Raw genomic sequence first — 17,037 nt, 5'->3', positions numbered from 1 at the left:
AATGTATCCTTAGACAAGTTACTATTTCCTCATTAGTATAAACACTATAGGAACAAAAGGTACATTTATATGTGTTACTTAAAGTGCTTAGACACCTGAGAGAAAATAATAAATTCTGGCTAGATTCTTTACATTGTTCTATAAAGGCTATTGCTTATTATAATTTTGCACCTTTTATAAATAATAAAATATATTCTTGAAATATTATGTTTTGAAAATTCAGCTGAAAGATTTATCATGTTGAGTTCAAATGACTCCCACCATTTCTATGGTTAAAAAAACTTCAAAGTTGAGTTTAGACTTGGGAAATAACTATTCCTGATAGATACATAAACAACCTTACCGATCCTTTTTTATACTCAGATCAGAATTAAAATAAAATGAGATTCAAATACTATCTTACAGCGAAACAATTTTATAAAGTAGTGTAGCTTGAATACACACAGTAAAATGAAGAAGTGAGGTAATTAGTTGGAGCTTTTAAGTAGCAAAATTATTTTTGCTTTCTGTTATTTGGAGAGTCATTTCATTCTTCCACATCACTCTGTATTTGTATGTAATGGTGAGGGAAGAATAGAGAGGCAATGCAAACTCATTTTCTAAGAATTTTATACTTAACCTCAATAGTTTTGATTAAATGATGCAAGGCTATTTTTAACCTTGTTAAGAGCTCTCATTGTTTATTTAATTTTTTAAAACTAATTTAGAAGCTCTTTCAATATGTCCTTTCTCTCAACAGTGAAACAGCATTTAATAGACCCTAACCAAACCAGGCAATAAGTATTTTCCACATTGAGCGCTCAGCCCTTACATTCCCAGGACGGTCTTGCTTGTATTAAATCCATCATCTCCGTTTCTGTGCTAGACTCTGACTAGATCTTTTGAAAACTGCAAAGCATTATACCAATAAACTTTACTATTCTTTACACCTATCTGCTATGTGCAGTTTTTTGCGAAGGGATGGGGTTTGGGCCACCAGACTTGGGTCTCTGAAGGTTTTGTTGTGCTGTAGTTTGTTCTAAGACAGATTCACCCAACCTCTTTAAAAAGTAGCTGGCGAAAACTAGGAAAAGGAACGTGCAGGTAAGGAAGAAAATCTTTTGAAAGCAAGTCCATTACGTGGCAGATGCAGGCAGGAACGTAGATTTTGTAAATTTATTCGGCTGTCTTAGAATACGCTTGTCACGTCCTCATTAACACGAACCTGACCCACTGCAGAAGAAAAATATGAGCAGGAAAGAAGGAAAAGAAATTAACACACACACACACACACACACACACACACACACACACACACACACACACACAGGACCATCCTAAAATTGGAGACTAATGGCCAGGCTGGCACTAGGGAGAGACTTCAGTGGCTGCGACCTCTGCCCCTGCAGAGGTTCTTGAACACTCCATTCAGTGCTTGGGAAACAAATCCTCGCGGCCAGCAGAGCGGCAACTTGTTGCTTTATCCTTCCAGCCCAACACGCCGCCGGGGCACGTGTTATAAGGCCGGGGGTGTCCCGCTGTTACGGGCTGACAGCCCAGCCCTTACTGTTCTCTGCTTGGCCACTTCAACTTTTGGCCTCCAGGAATTCTGCAGCAGCTTCAGCCTTAGCCGGAAGTTCCCACCAAAGCTTCCGGGCGGCCGTACAACACAGCGCATGCGCAGGGCAGGCCATGGGCTCCCTCGTACTTAGTTCCGAGTTCTGTGTGGTGTCGCGAGACCTGCTCTGTCCGGAACTTCCTGTCCTGGTCGTCCTGCGCGATCTCAGAGTAGCGATGCGGCCCAGGCTGCTGTGGGTTGCGGCCCGGTGCTTCCGGGCACGCCCGACTGTGGGGCCGGCCCGCAGGCTTCTCAGCTGCGGTAGCCCGCCGCTGGAAGAACTGTTCTCCAGCGGCGGGCCTTTGCGGACCTTCCTAGAGCGCCAGGCAGGGTCTGAAGCCCAATTGCAGGTCAGGAGGCCTGAGTTGGTGGCGGTGGCCAAACGGCTGAGCGAGAAGGAGCAGGAGCTGCGGGAGACTGAGCAACTACTGCACGGTAAGGGCCGGGCCCAGGAGAGCGATGTCAGAGCAGATTCTTGACTCTTCGTTTGCTTTTTCCACTAAGCCATTGGCCAGGTGCCCACAGTCTCCCCGAGTTTGAAACTACTCACTTCAGCTGGTTTTGTTTTGGATCAGAAATCAAGACATTATTTATTATGCATGTGCGTTTTGATCCCATCCTCTCCTGTTGGCCCTCTCGTGCTTCGCTCCCTTTCACAGAATTTAAATTGACTCTTATTTGTTGCGTACTCTCTGGCAGAAGCTCATTAGCTCACTAAGGACAAATAATGTACTGTCGCTTTGGGCTTGACAGCAATGTTTCTCAAAGTGGTATGGAGAGTGTCTACAATAGTATCAGGAGCAGTACTTGCTAAAACCAGACATGGGACTCAGAATCGGAGACCTAGGCATATGTATTTTTAACAAGTTTCCCCACGGTGTTTCGCGCGCAATTGAATCTGGAATTGGGGTTAAGTTTCTGCATTACTACAAGCTCCTAGGGATACTGAGCTGCTGGTCCGTATACCACACTTTGGGTAGCAAGGCTTTAGAGAGGGTCGCAGTCTACTGGAGAAAGAATTAATTACATATAATAACAGCTGATAAGTGAGAGCAGATATAAATGTATGAATAAATAACTAGGAAAGCAAGAAAGTGTTGGGAAGGCATTACAGAGATGTAAAGGCCCACCCTCCTTTATTGATCCCTTACTATGGGCTTTGCTTAGTTTTCTTTATGCATCAACTCCTCCAGTTCACTTAACAAACTATGAGGTAGGGACTATTAGCCCCATGCAACAAAAGATGAACCTGAGGCATAAAGAGGTAAAATAACTCGGTTCAAGGTTACACAGTTTATAAGGAATGGAGTTGGGATTGGGCTGCAAATCTCATGTACTTTGTTAACCAAGGAAGAAGAGAGATGAGGTTATGGGGAGTGGCAGGTTGGAACTATTTTGTATGGGGAATCAAATACTAATCTAAGAGGTTGGTTTTTATCCTTTTGGCAGAAAGGAGCCAGCAGAAGCTTTTAGATTGGGGAGTGAGTAACAGAATTAGTTTGGTCACTTAGGAAGGTTGATTTGTGGCAGTTTAGAAGCCAATTTGGAAATGGGATTGAAGATGCCAGGAAAAACACAGCTAACACAGTAGTGTAAGTGAGAGTTAAGAAGAGTCTAAAGTGATTAAATAGAAAAGCAGCATTCCTAGAGTTTTAAAAAAAACAAAAGATTAATAAGTGGTATTGGGAAAAATATCTTTTGGGGAATAATTAAGTTGGTTTCATTACTTAAGCCAAACTTAAAATCCAAGTGAATTTAAGGGTTAGCTATTTTAAAAATCAAACTACAGAGAACTTAACAGAATATTAGAAAGTTATTGCTGACAGAATGCAACTCAGCTTAAACAATAGAAAATGTCATTCATCAAATCTTAAGTTCTTACTATGTGTCACACACAACTACCAAAAAATTAGGGAACTACTTTTAGGAGCTTACAGCACCTAATAAGGGAGAGAGATGCATAAGAAGTAAAAATATAAGTGTATTAGTGTTTAATTTTTGCAGTAAAGAGCACAGTGTTATAAGAGCAAAGGCTGCATTTAAATGGATCTTGAAGGGTAAGCAGGAGTTTGTCAGGTGGTGCAAGAGAAGGAAATTGAAGGCAGAGGTGACCATCACGGACAGGTAAAGGTACCAAAATAGGAAATACGATATGGCAGGAGCATAGAATAGGTGTGAGAGATGATTATGTAATAGAAACTTGAAACTAGAAAGACAATTAAGAACCCTGCATGACAAAGAATTTGTAATTGTTTCTATAGACCATGGAAAGTTAGCATATGTTTTTATGCAGAGAAGTGAGATTTTTTTTTTCTTTTTAAAGGAAAGTTAATGTTGGCATCAGTGTTGAAGATGAATTGGAGTATTCTCCAGAAACCCTAGTGGCTGAAAGGCCAGGGAGGAGGTTACTGAAACAGCCCAAGGGAGAGGTGGTGACAGGCACAGGTCTGACTCCCAAGAGATTCTGGGGAACAACAGGATTTGGTGGCTTATGTCCTGAAAAGGATGAAGGAAAGACAGTGGTCTAAGAAAAGTCTTAGGCTTCTGGCTTCAGAAAATGAGTGGTACTGTTAATTAAAATGAAAATATAAACAGTGGATCAAATTCAGGAAAAAGATGAGTTGTGCATTGAATGGTATATTAAGTTAAAAATAACCTACAAGAAGGACATTCAGATAAAGATATACATACTAGCCTAGGAGAAAAAAACTACTGGCCTAGGAGAAAAATTGAGCCTGAATAATCCTATGAGAGCTCTCAGGATACATAGTACATGATAAATTAAAACCTTAGAAGTAGATGAGAATACTCAGGGAAAATTTGTGAACATGGGAACAAGCCTAATAGGGCCAAAAATAGTATTTGAGGAGCAGGCAGAGAAGAAAGCTATAAAAGATCAAGAAAGAACAGGCAAAGCTTTGGGACCTTGAACCAGATAAATAAGTGAAGCTGTAGAAACCAATTAAAGAAAATTTCAAGAAGTAAGGGATTGTCACTATCTGACTTAAAAAGGTAAAGCTTGCCTTTTCAGCTCACACTGAAATAAGTCATTAGATTTGGTAGTTTTGTCACTGGTGATTTTAATAATTTTCATTTGTTACTATTTAGAATAAACTGGGTTATTTTTATTTTCCAGTTCTATTGGAGTATCATTGGCAAGTAAAAATGGTATATATTTAAGGTGATGATGCAGTGTTTTGATGTATGCATATATTATGAAATGATCACCACTGTCCATATGATTATTCAATCCAGTGTTAACAACTTAAAAAGTAAATTAGAGTTAGCAGAAAAATAAATATGACATTTTATCTCTAGAAATTTTGGTGGGAAAAGAGGGATGACAATATGCAGTTACTTCAGGGGTTGAAAAGAAAAGGACCCTTTCTTGAATGGGGAAACTAAACATCTTTGTATCCTTGTAGGCAGAGGGGAAGGAGAAGGCAGGCATGCAGTAGGTGCCCACTAAACATGTGCTGATTTATGATTTTGAAAGAGAAATTAAAGGACTCACATGTTACTACGAATTACTCCTCAGTCTAAACCCTCTAGAGCTGTGTGGTCCAGTAGGGTAGTTACTAGCCACACATGGCTGTTGACCATCTGTTTGTGGCTAATCTGAATTGAGATGTTCTGTAAGTGTAAAATACACAGAGATTTCAGGCTTGGTATTAAAAAATTAATAATTTTATATTGTATGTTGAAATGATAATATTTTGGGAATACTAGGTTAAATAAAAGGTAGTATTAAGATCAAATTACTTCTAGACTCTAGTTCCAATGTTCTTAGCCTTGCAGAACATAGCACTTCAGAACTGAAAGACACATTAGAACTTCCATTATACTCTTGACATAAATGAGACTCAGAAGTGGAGCTTGTTGCCCTAAGAGAGCACCTTAGCAGTTGAGCTAGGGCTGGAATTCATTTTTCCTTTTCCTGATTCAAATTTCTGCTATACCTTATGCTTGCCAAAATAATTTCCAATGCTTCCTGTACTTGCTTGTCTGAAGTTTGCTGTTGTCATTCTCCTTGAGTTAATCTTTCTTTCCTTTTTCTGCCCATCCCCAAGACAAACAAATGAAATTCCTTCAAGATGCTACTGTTTTAATATTTGTTCACAGTGTTTTAAGTTGCTAGTCTTTGTGAGTTTTTTCTCCTCTAAAAAAATATAAAGAAACTAAAATTATCTAAATAATCCTGCCTTGAGGGCAGGTCTTATATGTGTATTATCCCCAGTTCCCAGCATGGTTGGTTTTTAATAGATAAGCATACAAACTGATACTTCGTTACAAAGAGTTTCCCCATAGAGAATAATTTGTAATAGCTAAAAAATTTCCCCATTCCTTCCTCCTTTCTATAGGCTGCATATTGTCCATAGGGTAGGGGAATGAAAAAGTATATTTTGTAAGGAAAAAATTAGAATTCAAAGATGAAAACATAGCAGTAAAGCCAGAGAGGGGAATACTTCATGTAAACATAATGTAAACATTAGGCAGAGTCTAATAAATGTTTTTGGGTGAATACTTATTTTATATTAATGAAGCATTTACTAATAATAAATAACTTTCAAATTTTTAATTCAATTTTAGTTTAACTGTTGGAAACTTTTGTTCCCCTTCTAACTAGCTAATGTATTCATTTTTTATTGTATAATCTAAGTTGGAAAATGAAAAGCATATTTATTAATGTGACTACAGAGGTGAAATTATAGAAAAATTTAGCTGCTTTATATTTTTCACAGAGCCTTTATTTATTTTTAGTTTCTTATACTTTGATCATCAGAAAAAAAGTTTTTTGTTTTTTTTTACACCCACATGCTTATGAAAATGAATGCATAAAATGCTACTTTTAATTAATGGCATTTATTAAAAGGACAGGATAAGACATTTTCTTTTTTCCTTCAGCTATAATAACAATCAAACTATTAACTTTAAGTCTTCTGGCAATTTAATACTAATTAAGAACAACTTAACTGCTGCCTTTTTTTTCTTAGATAAGAACGAAGATTTAAGGAAACTTGCAGAAAATGAAATAACTCTGTGTCAAAAAGAAATAACTCAGTTGAAGCATCAGGTATGGTATTTGTGCAAAAAATAAAGCATTTGTGCAGTTAGTTATGCACTTTATTAGAGGTTTATAAAAACAATTCAAGAAATAATTTGTTACTATTTAGAATAAACTGTGGGTTTTTATTTTCCAGCTTTATTGTAGTATAATTGACAAATAAAAATATATATTTAAGGTGTATGATGTGGTGTTTTGATACATGAATACGCTATGAAATGATGATCACCACTGTCAAACTGGTTTTTAAAGAAAGCAAAGGTTACACTTCATGTGATTCTGTTTTAATCATATTAAAGGGTTATAGTAAAGTAAAAGCCCAGACTTCACCACTGTATGATATATACATGTAATAGAATTCAACTTATATCCCCTAAATCTATTTTTTTAAAAAAAGAACAGACAAATGTTACACTGATAGCACTTTTTGGAAAGATGATGAAATATGGGCATATCTCCCCTCTTTTGGTTTTTAACACATTAATTGCCCTGTGAGTTGTATTTAACTCATGCTAGTTTTGAGCCTGGGGCCTTGTGAAGCATATGTAACTCACATCTCTTCACCTTGGGAGCTGTGTGAACTATTTTTCAATTTGCATATAACTCACGCACAGAAAATGATAAAAAATAACAAAATTTTCATTAAATTAGAAAGGATCATTTTGTTTTTGAATTTTGTATTATATTTTCATCATAAAACACAATGGCCTGAAGGAAAAATTTTTTTTTTTCTGGTGTGGCAGGCAGTGTGTTAAGGGGGTTTAGGTAAGTACTGGGTAGAAGAGGTTACAGAGTGATGGTAGACTGAGCTCCTCAGGGGCAGGAATATTTATTTTTTGTCTCTGGCACTGTGAGAATGCCAGACCAAGAATAGGCCCTTAGGATTTTAAGAATTGAATTATATTCCTTTGGTTTACATCCAGGAGAGCTTCAGGAGAACATATAGGAATTAGATGAAGAACAATCATGAAATTAGAACCACTCTTTGCTGATTCTGTAAAGCAGAAATTAAAGGTTGACAGCAGTTATATCTCAGTATAGGTGAAAGAACATGTTAAAGTGAGGAAGGAGCCAGGAAAGGGAATGCTTAATTTTGAGGTTCTGCCTCTTTTTTAGCCAAATGTGCAAATTATTAAAAATTAATGTCCCTAAAACCTACTCTAGAGGGAGAGTTCCACTATAGGGTGAAAAGTCTAGTGTAGCTTGCCTTTTACCCATTTTCTAAATCTTTTGTGAATTTGAAGGACGTATGTGTTAAAGGTTACACAGTTCAGTGGCTGCTAACCAACAAAGCGAAGTAAAATCTATTGTTAGTTCAAGATGTGAACGATCACATTGTATTAGCATAGGCTAGAGAGATGGAAAAGTAGTAATAAGTACAGCTCCTGACCAAGGTGAAGTGTGACAGTTAAGAACTGAGGTACACTTGGTTTCAGTTCCACGTCTTCCACCTTCTAGTTGTATAATGTTGGGCAACTAGATTAACTAGATTAAGATCAACCCCTCTTAACTTAGTTTCACATCTTAATGTAGAACTGTTAACAGTACCTACCCAAAATTGTTTTAAGAATTAATGTGGCCTGGCATAGTGGCCCATGCCTGTAATCCCAGCACTTTGGGAGGCCAAGGAAGGAGGATCGCTTGAGGCCAGGAGTTTGAGGCCACAGTGAGCTATGATTGTGCCACTGCCCTCCAGTCTGGGTGAGGTCCTGTCTCTTAAAATAATAAATAAATAAAAAGAATTAAAGTATATATAGTGCTTGGCAGAATGCCTGCCATATATTAAAGAACCAATAACTTGGTAGCTTTTCTTATTGACCTAATCTAAGAAGCCTTTATTCTAGATCCCCGTAATTGGTACAAACTTAGGTGTGAAACATACTATTACACTGGTAGGAAGACCAATCTGGGCACAAAGATTTAAGTTCTTGTGCCTGCTAGGCCAGTAACTAACGCTTTGCCCTTTAACAAGTTATTTATCCTCCATTAACCTCAGTTTCTTTTACATGTAAAATGAGGGAATTGGACCAGATTATCTCTAGGGGCCTTTTCAGTTTCAAAGCTACAAATTTCTCTCCTGTATTAAGGAAGCTTAAGACAAATACAGATACAATCTAGAATGTTTTTGTTTTTCTGCCTTAGGCCTTAAATTTCAAAAGTATAGACCAGAATCTTCTTTTGCATTCTACACACAGTATAATGTCCTACTCACAGCAAGCACTTAATTCTTATTAACTGAGTAGAGAATTGATGTAAAGCATACAAGAACTCACAATAAAACAAGGCTGTAAGTTTTAGCTGAATCTTACAGCATCTATAATATAGTTGTAACATTAATACTTTATGGAGGTTATGTATTATATGGTTCTGACTGGCAAGATGGTTGAACAGTCCTCAGCAATATTAAATTATTTGCTTAAAGAAACTTAAATATTTAAAATTCCTGAATCTAATCATTTAGCTTTTTGGGGGGGTATGTTTAAAATAATTTTTAATTATAGGAGGGGTGATATTTTTGTATTTACAGATTATCTTACTTTTGGTTCCCTCAGAAGAAACAGATGAAAATGATTTGATCCTGGAGGTGACTGCAGGAGTTGGGGGTCAAGAGGCAATGTTGTTTACTTCAGAGATATTTGAAATGTATCAGCAATATGCTGCTTTTAAAAGATGGCATTTTGAAACCCTGGAATATTTTCCAAGTGAAATAGGTCAGTGAACTGGTCAGTTTGTTTTAGATAAAGTATAGATTTTATCTACACGTGTCTTAGGAAAAGGGTGGGAAAGATCATGACTAGGCTTTGGAACTTATCTGTAAGGAAGCTTGTGTAGTTTTATGCTCATCATTTACCTAATAAATTTGAATGTAAATATACCAATTTTGAAACGGCCTGTAAAATGTAATGGATAGTCATTCAATAATGTTAACTATTGAATTACTAATGGCCTTTAAAAGTGGTCTTTTAGATCTGTTATTGACATTAGTTCATTAGTCCCATAAATGCTTTATATTTAATAACTGTAAGCATAAAGATTAAGTGTAAAACACTATTTTAATGTTTTATAATCTCTGTGCTTATATCCTTTTGTGACTCATTTAAATATATTTCAAGATAGTAGATGTGATGGTCAATTATTTATAAATGGCAGGAATAATAAAAAGAATTCTGTTTTCCCTGTATTTTCAAGGTGGCCTTAGACATGCATCTGCCAGCATTGGGGGTTCAGAAGCCTATAAGCATATGAAATTTGAAGGAGGTGTGCACAGAGTACAAAGAGTACCAAAGACAGAGAAGCAAGGCCGCATCCATACTAGCACCATGACTGTGGCAATATTACCCCAGCCTACTGAGGTAAGGCATTATAAGCCCCTCCCTCTCCTTGGGCTTCTGGGCCTAGCACAATGTCTTGCCTCCAGAGTTTACTCAGACCTTACTGAATTGAGTATCTCCTTTATCATTTGGTCTTCCTCACGTATTTTGAGTTGCTTTTGATAATCTATTATCTCAGTCCAAAAACTACAATTTTACAATAAATGATAAGAATTAAGGATTTATAAATGATCCAATTTTGCATTGTCTATGTATGACTTTTTCTCCACTAATGTCATTGTGTGGCCATTTCTACAGGTGAAATAATAACATATTTAAATATGGACTGGTTGCCTTTATAATAACTTTTGTGTGACTGATTCCCAGGATATTAATAGCAAGAATCCTATTTTAACATGGTAATTAATTACTTAACGGAATTGCTACTTCGTAGCCCAATCACATCAAAATAGAAATATATTGATACAGTGTTCATAATGAGTATACTTTATTCTCACAAAGCACATTCTCAATCCATATTTGTAAGATATAGTTTAGAAGTTCTTTTGCTTAATTTCCTTTCTGGTGAAAAGTGGTAGGAAATATTTGATTTTGTTTTGACAATGAAATAAAATGGTTTGAGGAGAAGGAAGTTTGAGGGTTTCTATATTAATTTTGGGAAAAAGTCTCTGTAATAGAGTTAATGGAGTTCCTATCTTTACATCTTGCTGCTTTCTTTAGATCAAATTTTCGTGACGCCTATGAGAAAGTAAGTAGTTAAAGGAGAGCATTTTCAAGAAAAGATAGCAGACTGAGGTCCACATATCATCTAATTCTTCTAGCAAACGTAAGAGGGAGTCACGTGGGGAGACTTGGAGGGCCTAGGGAATTGTAGGATTCTTATTGCCAGGGTTGTTGAAATGTCAGAGTGGTTCATAGTTTTTCATGAAAAAATACTCCTTAAACTTGAGCGCTTTTGATGGTGGCTACCAGCACAGAGCATTGTCTTGACATAGATCCCAGTGTATTCATGAATGGAGTCTATACCCGTGACTCCATTTCCATTTGCCTCAGTTCTGCCTCCAAATATGTTTGAAATTAAACAAAATAAACCCTTCCTATAGTTCTCAAGCTAGCATTGTGTTTTTTCTCTGCTAGTCTTTTTAAATTCAGAAAAATTCTACAGTCTCACTTTAGTTCATATAGTCACATTTCTAACAGTTGCTATTAACAAGTTCTGCTGTTCCTGTGGTAGGAAGGGAGAAATTCAAAGAGAATCTCATTTTATGAGGATTAGGACTGGTTTGTTTTCATCTGGTATGATGTTTTGTTTTGATTCCCTACTCTTCCAAAAAGGAAAAGAGTTTAAAAAAATTTCAACTACTTTCTATTCTTAAACCTTACAAATCTTGTATGAATTCAGTACATGACATATGTTTACAAATGGGTAGTTCTTGGCTTTATACAACTGGTATATGTAATTTTTTAAAATCCCAACTTTTCTTCTTCTGCATAGATTAATCTGGTGATTAATCCTAAAGATTTGAGAATTGACACTAAGCGAGCCAGTGGAGCTGGGGGGCAGCATGTAAACACCACAGACAGTGCTGTCCGGATAGTTCACCTTCCAACAGGTATGTACTTACTCCTTCAATGTAACACTGAAGAAAGAAATCAATTTCTGAATGACTTGACTAATTTCCCATTGAAATAGATCTTCAATTACCAGAAGAATGTATACAGCTAAGAATTGGTATTAAATACTTGATTTATTTGGAATCCTTAGCTGATATTCTGTAGGATAATTTTAAAGAGAGAGGGATCTGAACCCAGGAAATTTCCATGTTAGTGACTATGAGTAGAAGGTGTGGGTAGTCCTTCCAAGTGGCCTTCTGAAGTTTATACTTAACAGTTTTAGCTATTAAAAAAATATCCTATAACTACACGATGAGTGTAATGTGCACTGTCTGGGAATGGACATGCTTGAAGTCCTGACTCGGGGGGATGGGTGAGACATAGGTAATATATATAACCTGAATTTTTGTACCCCCATAATAAGCTGAAATTTAAAAAAAAAAAATCCTCACAGTGAAGTAATTATTATAGGGTCTTTATCAGAAAATGCACTAAATCACTGGATTTTAGTCTTTTGTCAGGGGGAGGGGAACATGGACTCCTTTGAAAAGTGAAAGTGTTGGACTTCCTACCTAGAAACATACACACATGCAAGGTTTTGCATATAATTTCAGGGGTTTCTTTCCATTAATTTCATTCACCCACCTCCAGGGAATCTGATTCTAGATAGTTAACACACAGAGATTGCATCTCAGTCTTTCTTAAGAGTCTCCAGTATACTAGTAGGCAGAACTACATGTGTTTTACAAATATTGCTATAATGATTTACATGTGATAAAGAGTATATGGATAGCAAGCCTCAGTTATCTAGAAATAATACAAGAATCTCTTACTATGACTGATCTCAAATTGGCATAATTCTCATTAACCAATACTGGTTGGGAGTGCTGGATTGCTATAATTTTGTTCTTTTAGTTACAGAAAAATCCTCATGTTAAACTTGGTGATGTCTTATATAATACAGGGTATGTAAACAGGAATAGGGAAAAAAATGGAAATCTTCAAAAATATTAATAGTTATTATCTCTAGTAATAGGATATTTAACTTCTAGTAATATGTTAAAAACATTTTAGTAGCTAGCTGAGGGAAAACAGTCCATATTAAATGATTTATGCTTATTGTTTACTGTGGATACCTTCAATATGGAAATATTTTGTGCTATAGCTCAAAGTTAAATTTTCAGTTTTCTGATAAACTATACAATTTATTAAGTTTATAGTTTATTTTTTATTGGAGTCCTGTTTTTTCCATTTATTAAAGGAAGAAGAAAAAGGATAAGAAGGAAAAGGAGTATTCCTTGATAAAAAATAAAGAAGAATTTTTTATTAAAACTCTTTAATTCTCATAACACTATTCAGGTGTTGTTTCTGAATGCCAACAAGAGAGATCTCAACTGAAAAATAGAGAGATGGCTATGAAAAAGTTACGTGCAAAACTGTACAGCATGCATCTAGAAGAAGAAACAAGTAAAAGATACAATGCTAGAAAGATTCAGGTAAAATGAATTTTTAAAATGTTTTTAAACAAAAATATTTTAGATAACTCAGTTTTTATATATGTCAAAATTGTTTTAATATCTGTCCAAATAAAAAAATTCAAGTAGCTTAACTAAGGGCTATGCTTGTTTTATAGAAATCTTAACATCTTTACCCTGTTTTCTATATTCAAAGGCATTTTTGTCAGACTTTTAAAGTTACCAGAAAAAGATCCAGAGTCCCCCTTCACTTTTAGTCCTTTGAAATTATAAAAGTAGAAAGTTGGAAAGTGTACTGAACTTACTTTCCTCCTGTTTAGTATTTAATTTTACAACTACAGAGCCTTTTAAGAATTCCTCAATATGGGCTGGATGCAGTGGCTCAGGCCTGTAATCCTAGTACTTTGTGGGGCCCAAGGCAAGAGGATTGCTTGAGGCCAGGAATTCAAGACCATCCTGAGCAAAATACCGAGACCCCCATCTCTACAAAAAAATAGAAAAAAAATTACCCAGGCGCAGTGGTGCACACCTGTAGTCCCAGCTACTTGGGAGGCTGAGGCAGGAAGATCTCTTGAGCCTGGGAATTGGAGGTTGCAGTGAGCTATGATGATGTCAATGCAGGCAACAGAGAGAGACCCTGTCTCCAAAAAATAAAAAAAAAAATTCCTCAATATGGCAATTCACCTTCACACCACTGAAGATGATTACATTAATGCAGAGAAGATACATCATCACTGTGTAGTAGATATTTGTATTTTGCAGATGGGGAAACTAAAGTTTAAAGTTGAAGTGAATTACCTAAAGTCAACAGAGCACTGAAATGGCAAAGATAGGATTCAAATATTAATATTGATCTGATTTTAAAGTCTGTGTTCTTTTTTCTGTATCATATTCTCGTCATTTGGAGATTCAAAATGTTTAAAACTTGTTTCTTACATTTTGATTCATGTTATAAATCAAGAACCTAATCTCCAAGTAAGTGAAACATAGGTTGAAGTTGCCCTGAATCTAACTGTATCTCATTATCTCTTTTTATACATATAGGTTGGAAATAAAGGAAGGTCAGAGAAAATAAGAACATACAATTTTCCACAGAACCGGGTCACAGATCACAGAATAAACAAGTCACTACATGATCTTGAAACTTTTATGCAAGGAGATTATTTACTGGATGAACTTGTACAGTCATTGAAGGACTATGCTGATTATGAATCTTTAGTAGAAATTATTTCCCAAAAAGTTTGAGTAGATTTGTTATTAAAGACTTTATAGCTTAGAAAAATTCTACTAGAGCAAGTCATATCATATGCAAATTCTCACCAGTATTGTTGTGAAAAACAAGAATTAACACAGTTGGAAGTAATATGCATATTCTCAAGACAGATAATTTACATAAATACTTCTTAATGCATTAGTAAAAAACATACAATATACAGATCTTCTTTCATTTACAATGGAGCTACTTCCCAATAAATCCATCATAAGTCAAAAATATCTTAAGTCAAATTCATTTAATGCTAGCAACACAACACAGCACATAGTCCCCTACTTAAGGATGGATTAACTAACAATTTTTCATCTTTATGATGATGTGAGAGATGCATTTGTAAGTTGTAGGAGCTCCTTGACCTAAGATGGGGCTATGTCCCAGTAAACCCATGGTAAAGTCAGAAAATCATAAGTCAAACCATTGTAAATTGGGGACTATCTGTCATCATGACTGTGTCAATCTTGGACTCATCGTTACAAGAAGTAGGCAAAGGAAAATAGTCCTTTGTCCTGTTATATGTAAATATTGAATGGGTAATCAAAAATTGGGTTTAACTCTATTGTGATTATGATAAACTTCAAATATAAAATGAAATATGACAGTAAATACTGTATCAGTCACGAGAAAGAATCCAATTAATTTCTATAGAGAAATGTTAACTGATAATGGAGTTAGCTATTAAGAGGGATAAAAGAACTCATACATTAGGACTGAAAGGGAGTACCCAAGGAAAGAACACCCTTGGAAGGAGTTCCCCTTCCTCGAGGTAAATTTAGGCCTATTTGAGAGGGTGTGGCTGCAGCCTACACAGTGATGGAGAGGATCCCTGGGCTGCCCTGGAACAGAGCTGGTGTAAAGTTGGTGGATCGGGTCATGTAGGCAGAGAACCTCAAACCTGGTAGGGTATGAGCAAAACTTTTTGGACAGTAAGCCTCAGTAGGTATTTGCATTAGTCAGGGTTCTCCAGAGCAGCAGAACCACCAAAGCAGCAGAACCATTATAAAGATCGGCTCATGTGATTATTGACGACAAGTCCAGGATCTGCAATATGAGCCAGAAGGCTGGAGACATAGGAGAGCTGATGGTACAGTTCTAGTCCAAAGGCAGTCTGTTGAGGAATTCTCTCTTGCTTGGAAGGAGCTGGTCTTTTTGTTCTGTTCAGGCCTTCAACTGATTGGATGAAGCCCACCAACATTATGGAAGGCAATCTGCTTTACTCAAAATTCACTGATTTAAATGTCAATCTCATCCAAAAACACCCTCACGGAAACTCTCAGAATAACATTTGATCAAATATCTGGGCACCCTGTGGCCCAGCCAAGTTGACATAAAATTAACCATCCCAGTGTCCAAAAGCACCGCAGGCAGCTGTACCATAGAAGAGGAGAAACAAGAAAACCCCCTTCCTCCTGCCGTGCTACTTAAGCATGGTAACATTTAAGTAGCACTGCATGGTAATGCTTAAGTAGAATACCATGTTTTGGAAATGTAAGCTGAAATATTTAAAAGTGTCACAATATTTGTAATTTACTTCAAACACTAAGCAAACATGAAAACATTTCATATTTGAAACTTGTTCCAAACTGACTTCTCCCTGCATCCTATCTGCTCTCTAATTCTGGTTACATATAAATAACTGCTGGATTCATCCTTCTAAAAAGCAAGACTCTGATCTTGTCATTCTTTGCTCAATAATGTAATACCTCCCCATTTCCTCCCAAATAAAACTCCAACTCTCACTTGTGCATACAATACATCCATAATCTGTATCCAGCATCACTTTGTATTAGCCCATTTTATACACCAACTCCTTTATGCCACATCAGTTTTTTCTGATAAATGTACCTGCATTTAAGCTTTTCCCCATTTTGTTCCTTTTGCTGTGGAAGGGCTCCTTCATCCCCATATCCTCAAAAGATATTCCCCTAGCAGTGGTTCTTAACCACAGGCAGTTTGGCCCTCCAGGGGACATTTGGCAATGTTTGGAGACTGTTATCACAACTGGAAGGGAGAATTGTTAAATATCCTACAATGTGCAGGACAGCCCCCCCATAATAAAAAATTACGTCACTCAAAATGTCAATATCGCTGAGGTTAAGAAATCTTGTCCTATAGATTGTTCCCTTATCCTAGCATATAGATGTTAACATCTCTGCTCTATAAAAATCCCCACTGTAACTTTAAATGTATTTGACTCACCCAGTATTCCATTATACCCTTATTGTGTATACTTTATTCCCCTCACACCTTATAATCCTTTTATTCAAAAATTATGTACTGAGCATCTAGTATGTCTGTTATGTGGCAAGCACACAGATAGTAAGCACAAGAGCAAGCACCATGTTCCAAATATTCCCATATACCTCACTATATTTTGCATGTGGTAGGTCTGCAATAAGAATTTGATGAAAGACTAAGGGAAGTTTTCTATGCACTTCATTTTGCACCTAAAAACCCAACAATTCTGATTCATACTTATATGGAGGAAGAAACAGGTGTATACACCTGTTGGCATCTAGTAAAATTCAGAATGGCCCTTTCTAAGTTTTTTACTAAAGATGAAATTAACAGGTGCCCATGAACCTACTGAACAGTTGTCAGTTATGAATATTTTATTATAATCAATTAAAGCTCAAATATCATTTAAAGTCAATGATTAACCTAATAAACTGAAGACTGACAAA

General features: G+C 36.3%; 1 protein-coding gene across 3 annotated transcripts; it reads left to right on the top strand.

Moving 5' to 3' along the window:
• The first annotated feature begins 1,681 nt into the window (after nt 1-1,681).
• MTRF1L (mitochondrial translation release factor 1 like) lies at nt 1,682-16,631 on the top strand. 3 transcript variants are annotated; one of them, XM_045544596.1, is made up of 7 exons: nt 1,682-2,032; nt 6,592-6,671; nt 9,190-9,373; nt 9,852-10,015; nt 11,490-11,607; nt 12,968-13,104; nt 14,128-16,627. In XM_045544596.1, exons 1-7 carry the CDS (start codon nt 1,774-1,776, stop codon nt 14,326-14,328), a joined length of 1,143 nt encoding a protein of 380 aa, XP_045400552.1. In that variant the 5' UTR covers nt 1,682-1,773; the 3' UTR covers nt 14,329-16,627. The 3 variants fall into 3 exon arrangements, with proteins under 3 accessions (XP_045400552.1, XP_045400553.1, XP_045400554.1); XM_045544597.1 differs by lacking the exon at nt 14,128-16,627 and having other exon boundaries at nt 1,744-2,032; nt 12,870-13,050; XM_045544598.1 differs by lacking the exon at nt 1,682-2,032 and having other exon boundaries at nt 6,591-6,671; nt 9,215-9,373; nt 14,128-16,631.
• The last annotated feature ends 406 nt before the right edge of the window (nt 16,632-17,037 follow it).

This window comes from Lemur catta, chromosome 2, assembly GCF_020740605.2.
Source record: "Lemur catta isolate mLemCat1 chromosome 2, mLemCat1.pri, whole genome shotgun sequence".
NCBI lineage: Eukaryota > Metazoa > Chordata > Mammalia > Primates > Lemuridae > Lemur > Lemur catta.
The sequence above is the reverse complement of the archived record's forward strand: the minus strand, read 5'-3'. Positions and strand labels throughout refer to the sequence as shown.

Coding starts and splice junctions, on each gene's coding strand:
- MTRF1L (XM_045544596.1), top strand. CDS start 1,774: ATGCGGCCCAGGCTGCTGTGGGTTGCGGCCCGGTGCTTCCGGGCACGC. Junction 10,016..11,489: donor TATTACCCCAGCCTACTGAG/GTAAGGCATTAT, acceptor TCTTCTGCATAG/ATTAATCTGGTGATTAATCC. Junction 13,105..14,127: donor ACAATGCTAGAAAGATTCAG/GTAAAATGAATT, acceptor TTATACATATAG/GTTGGAAATAAAGGAAGGTC.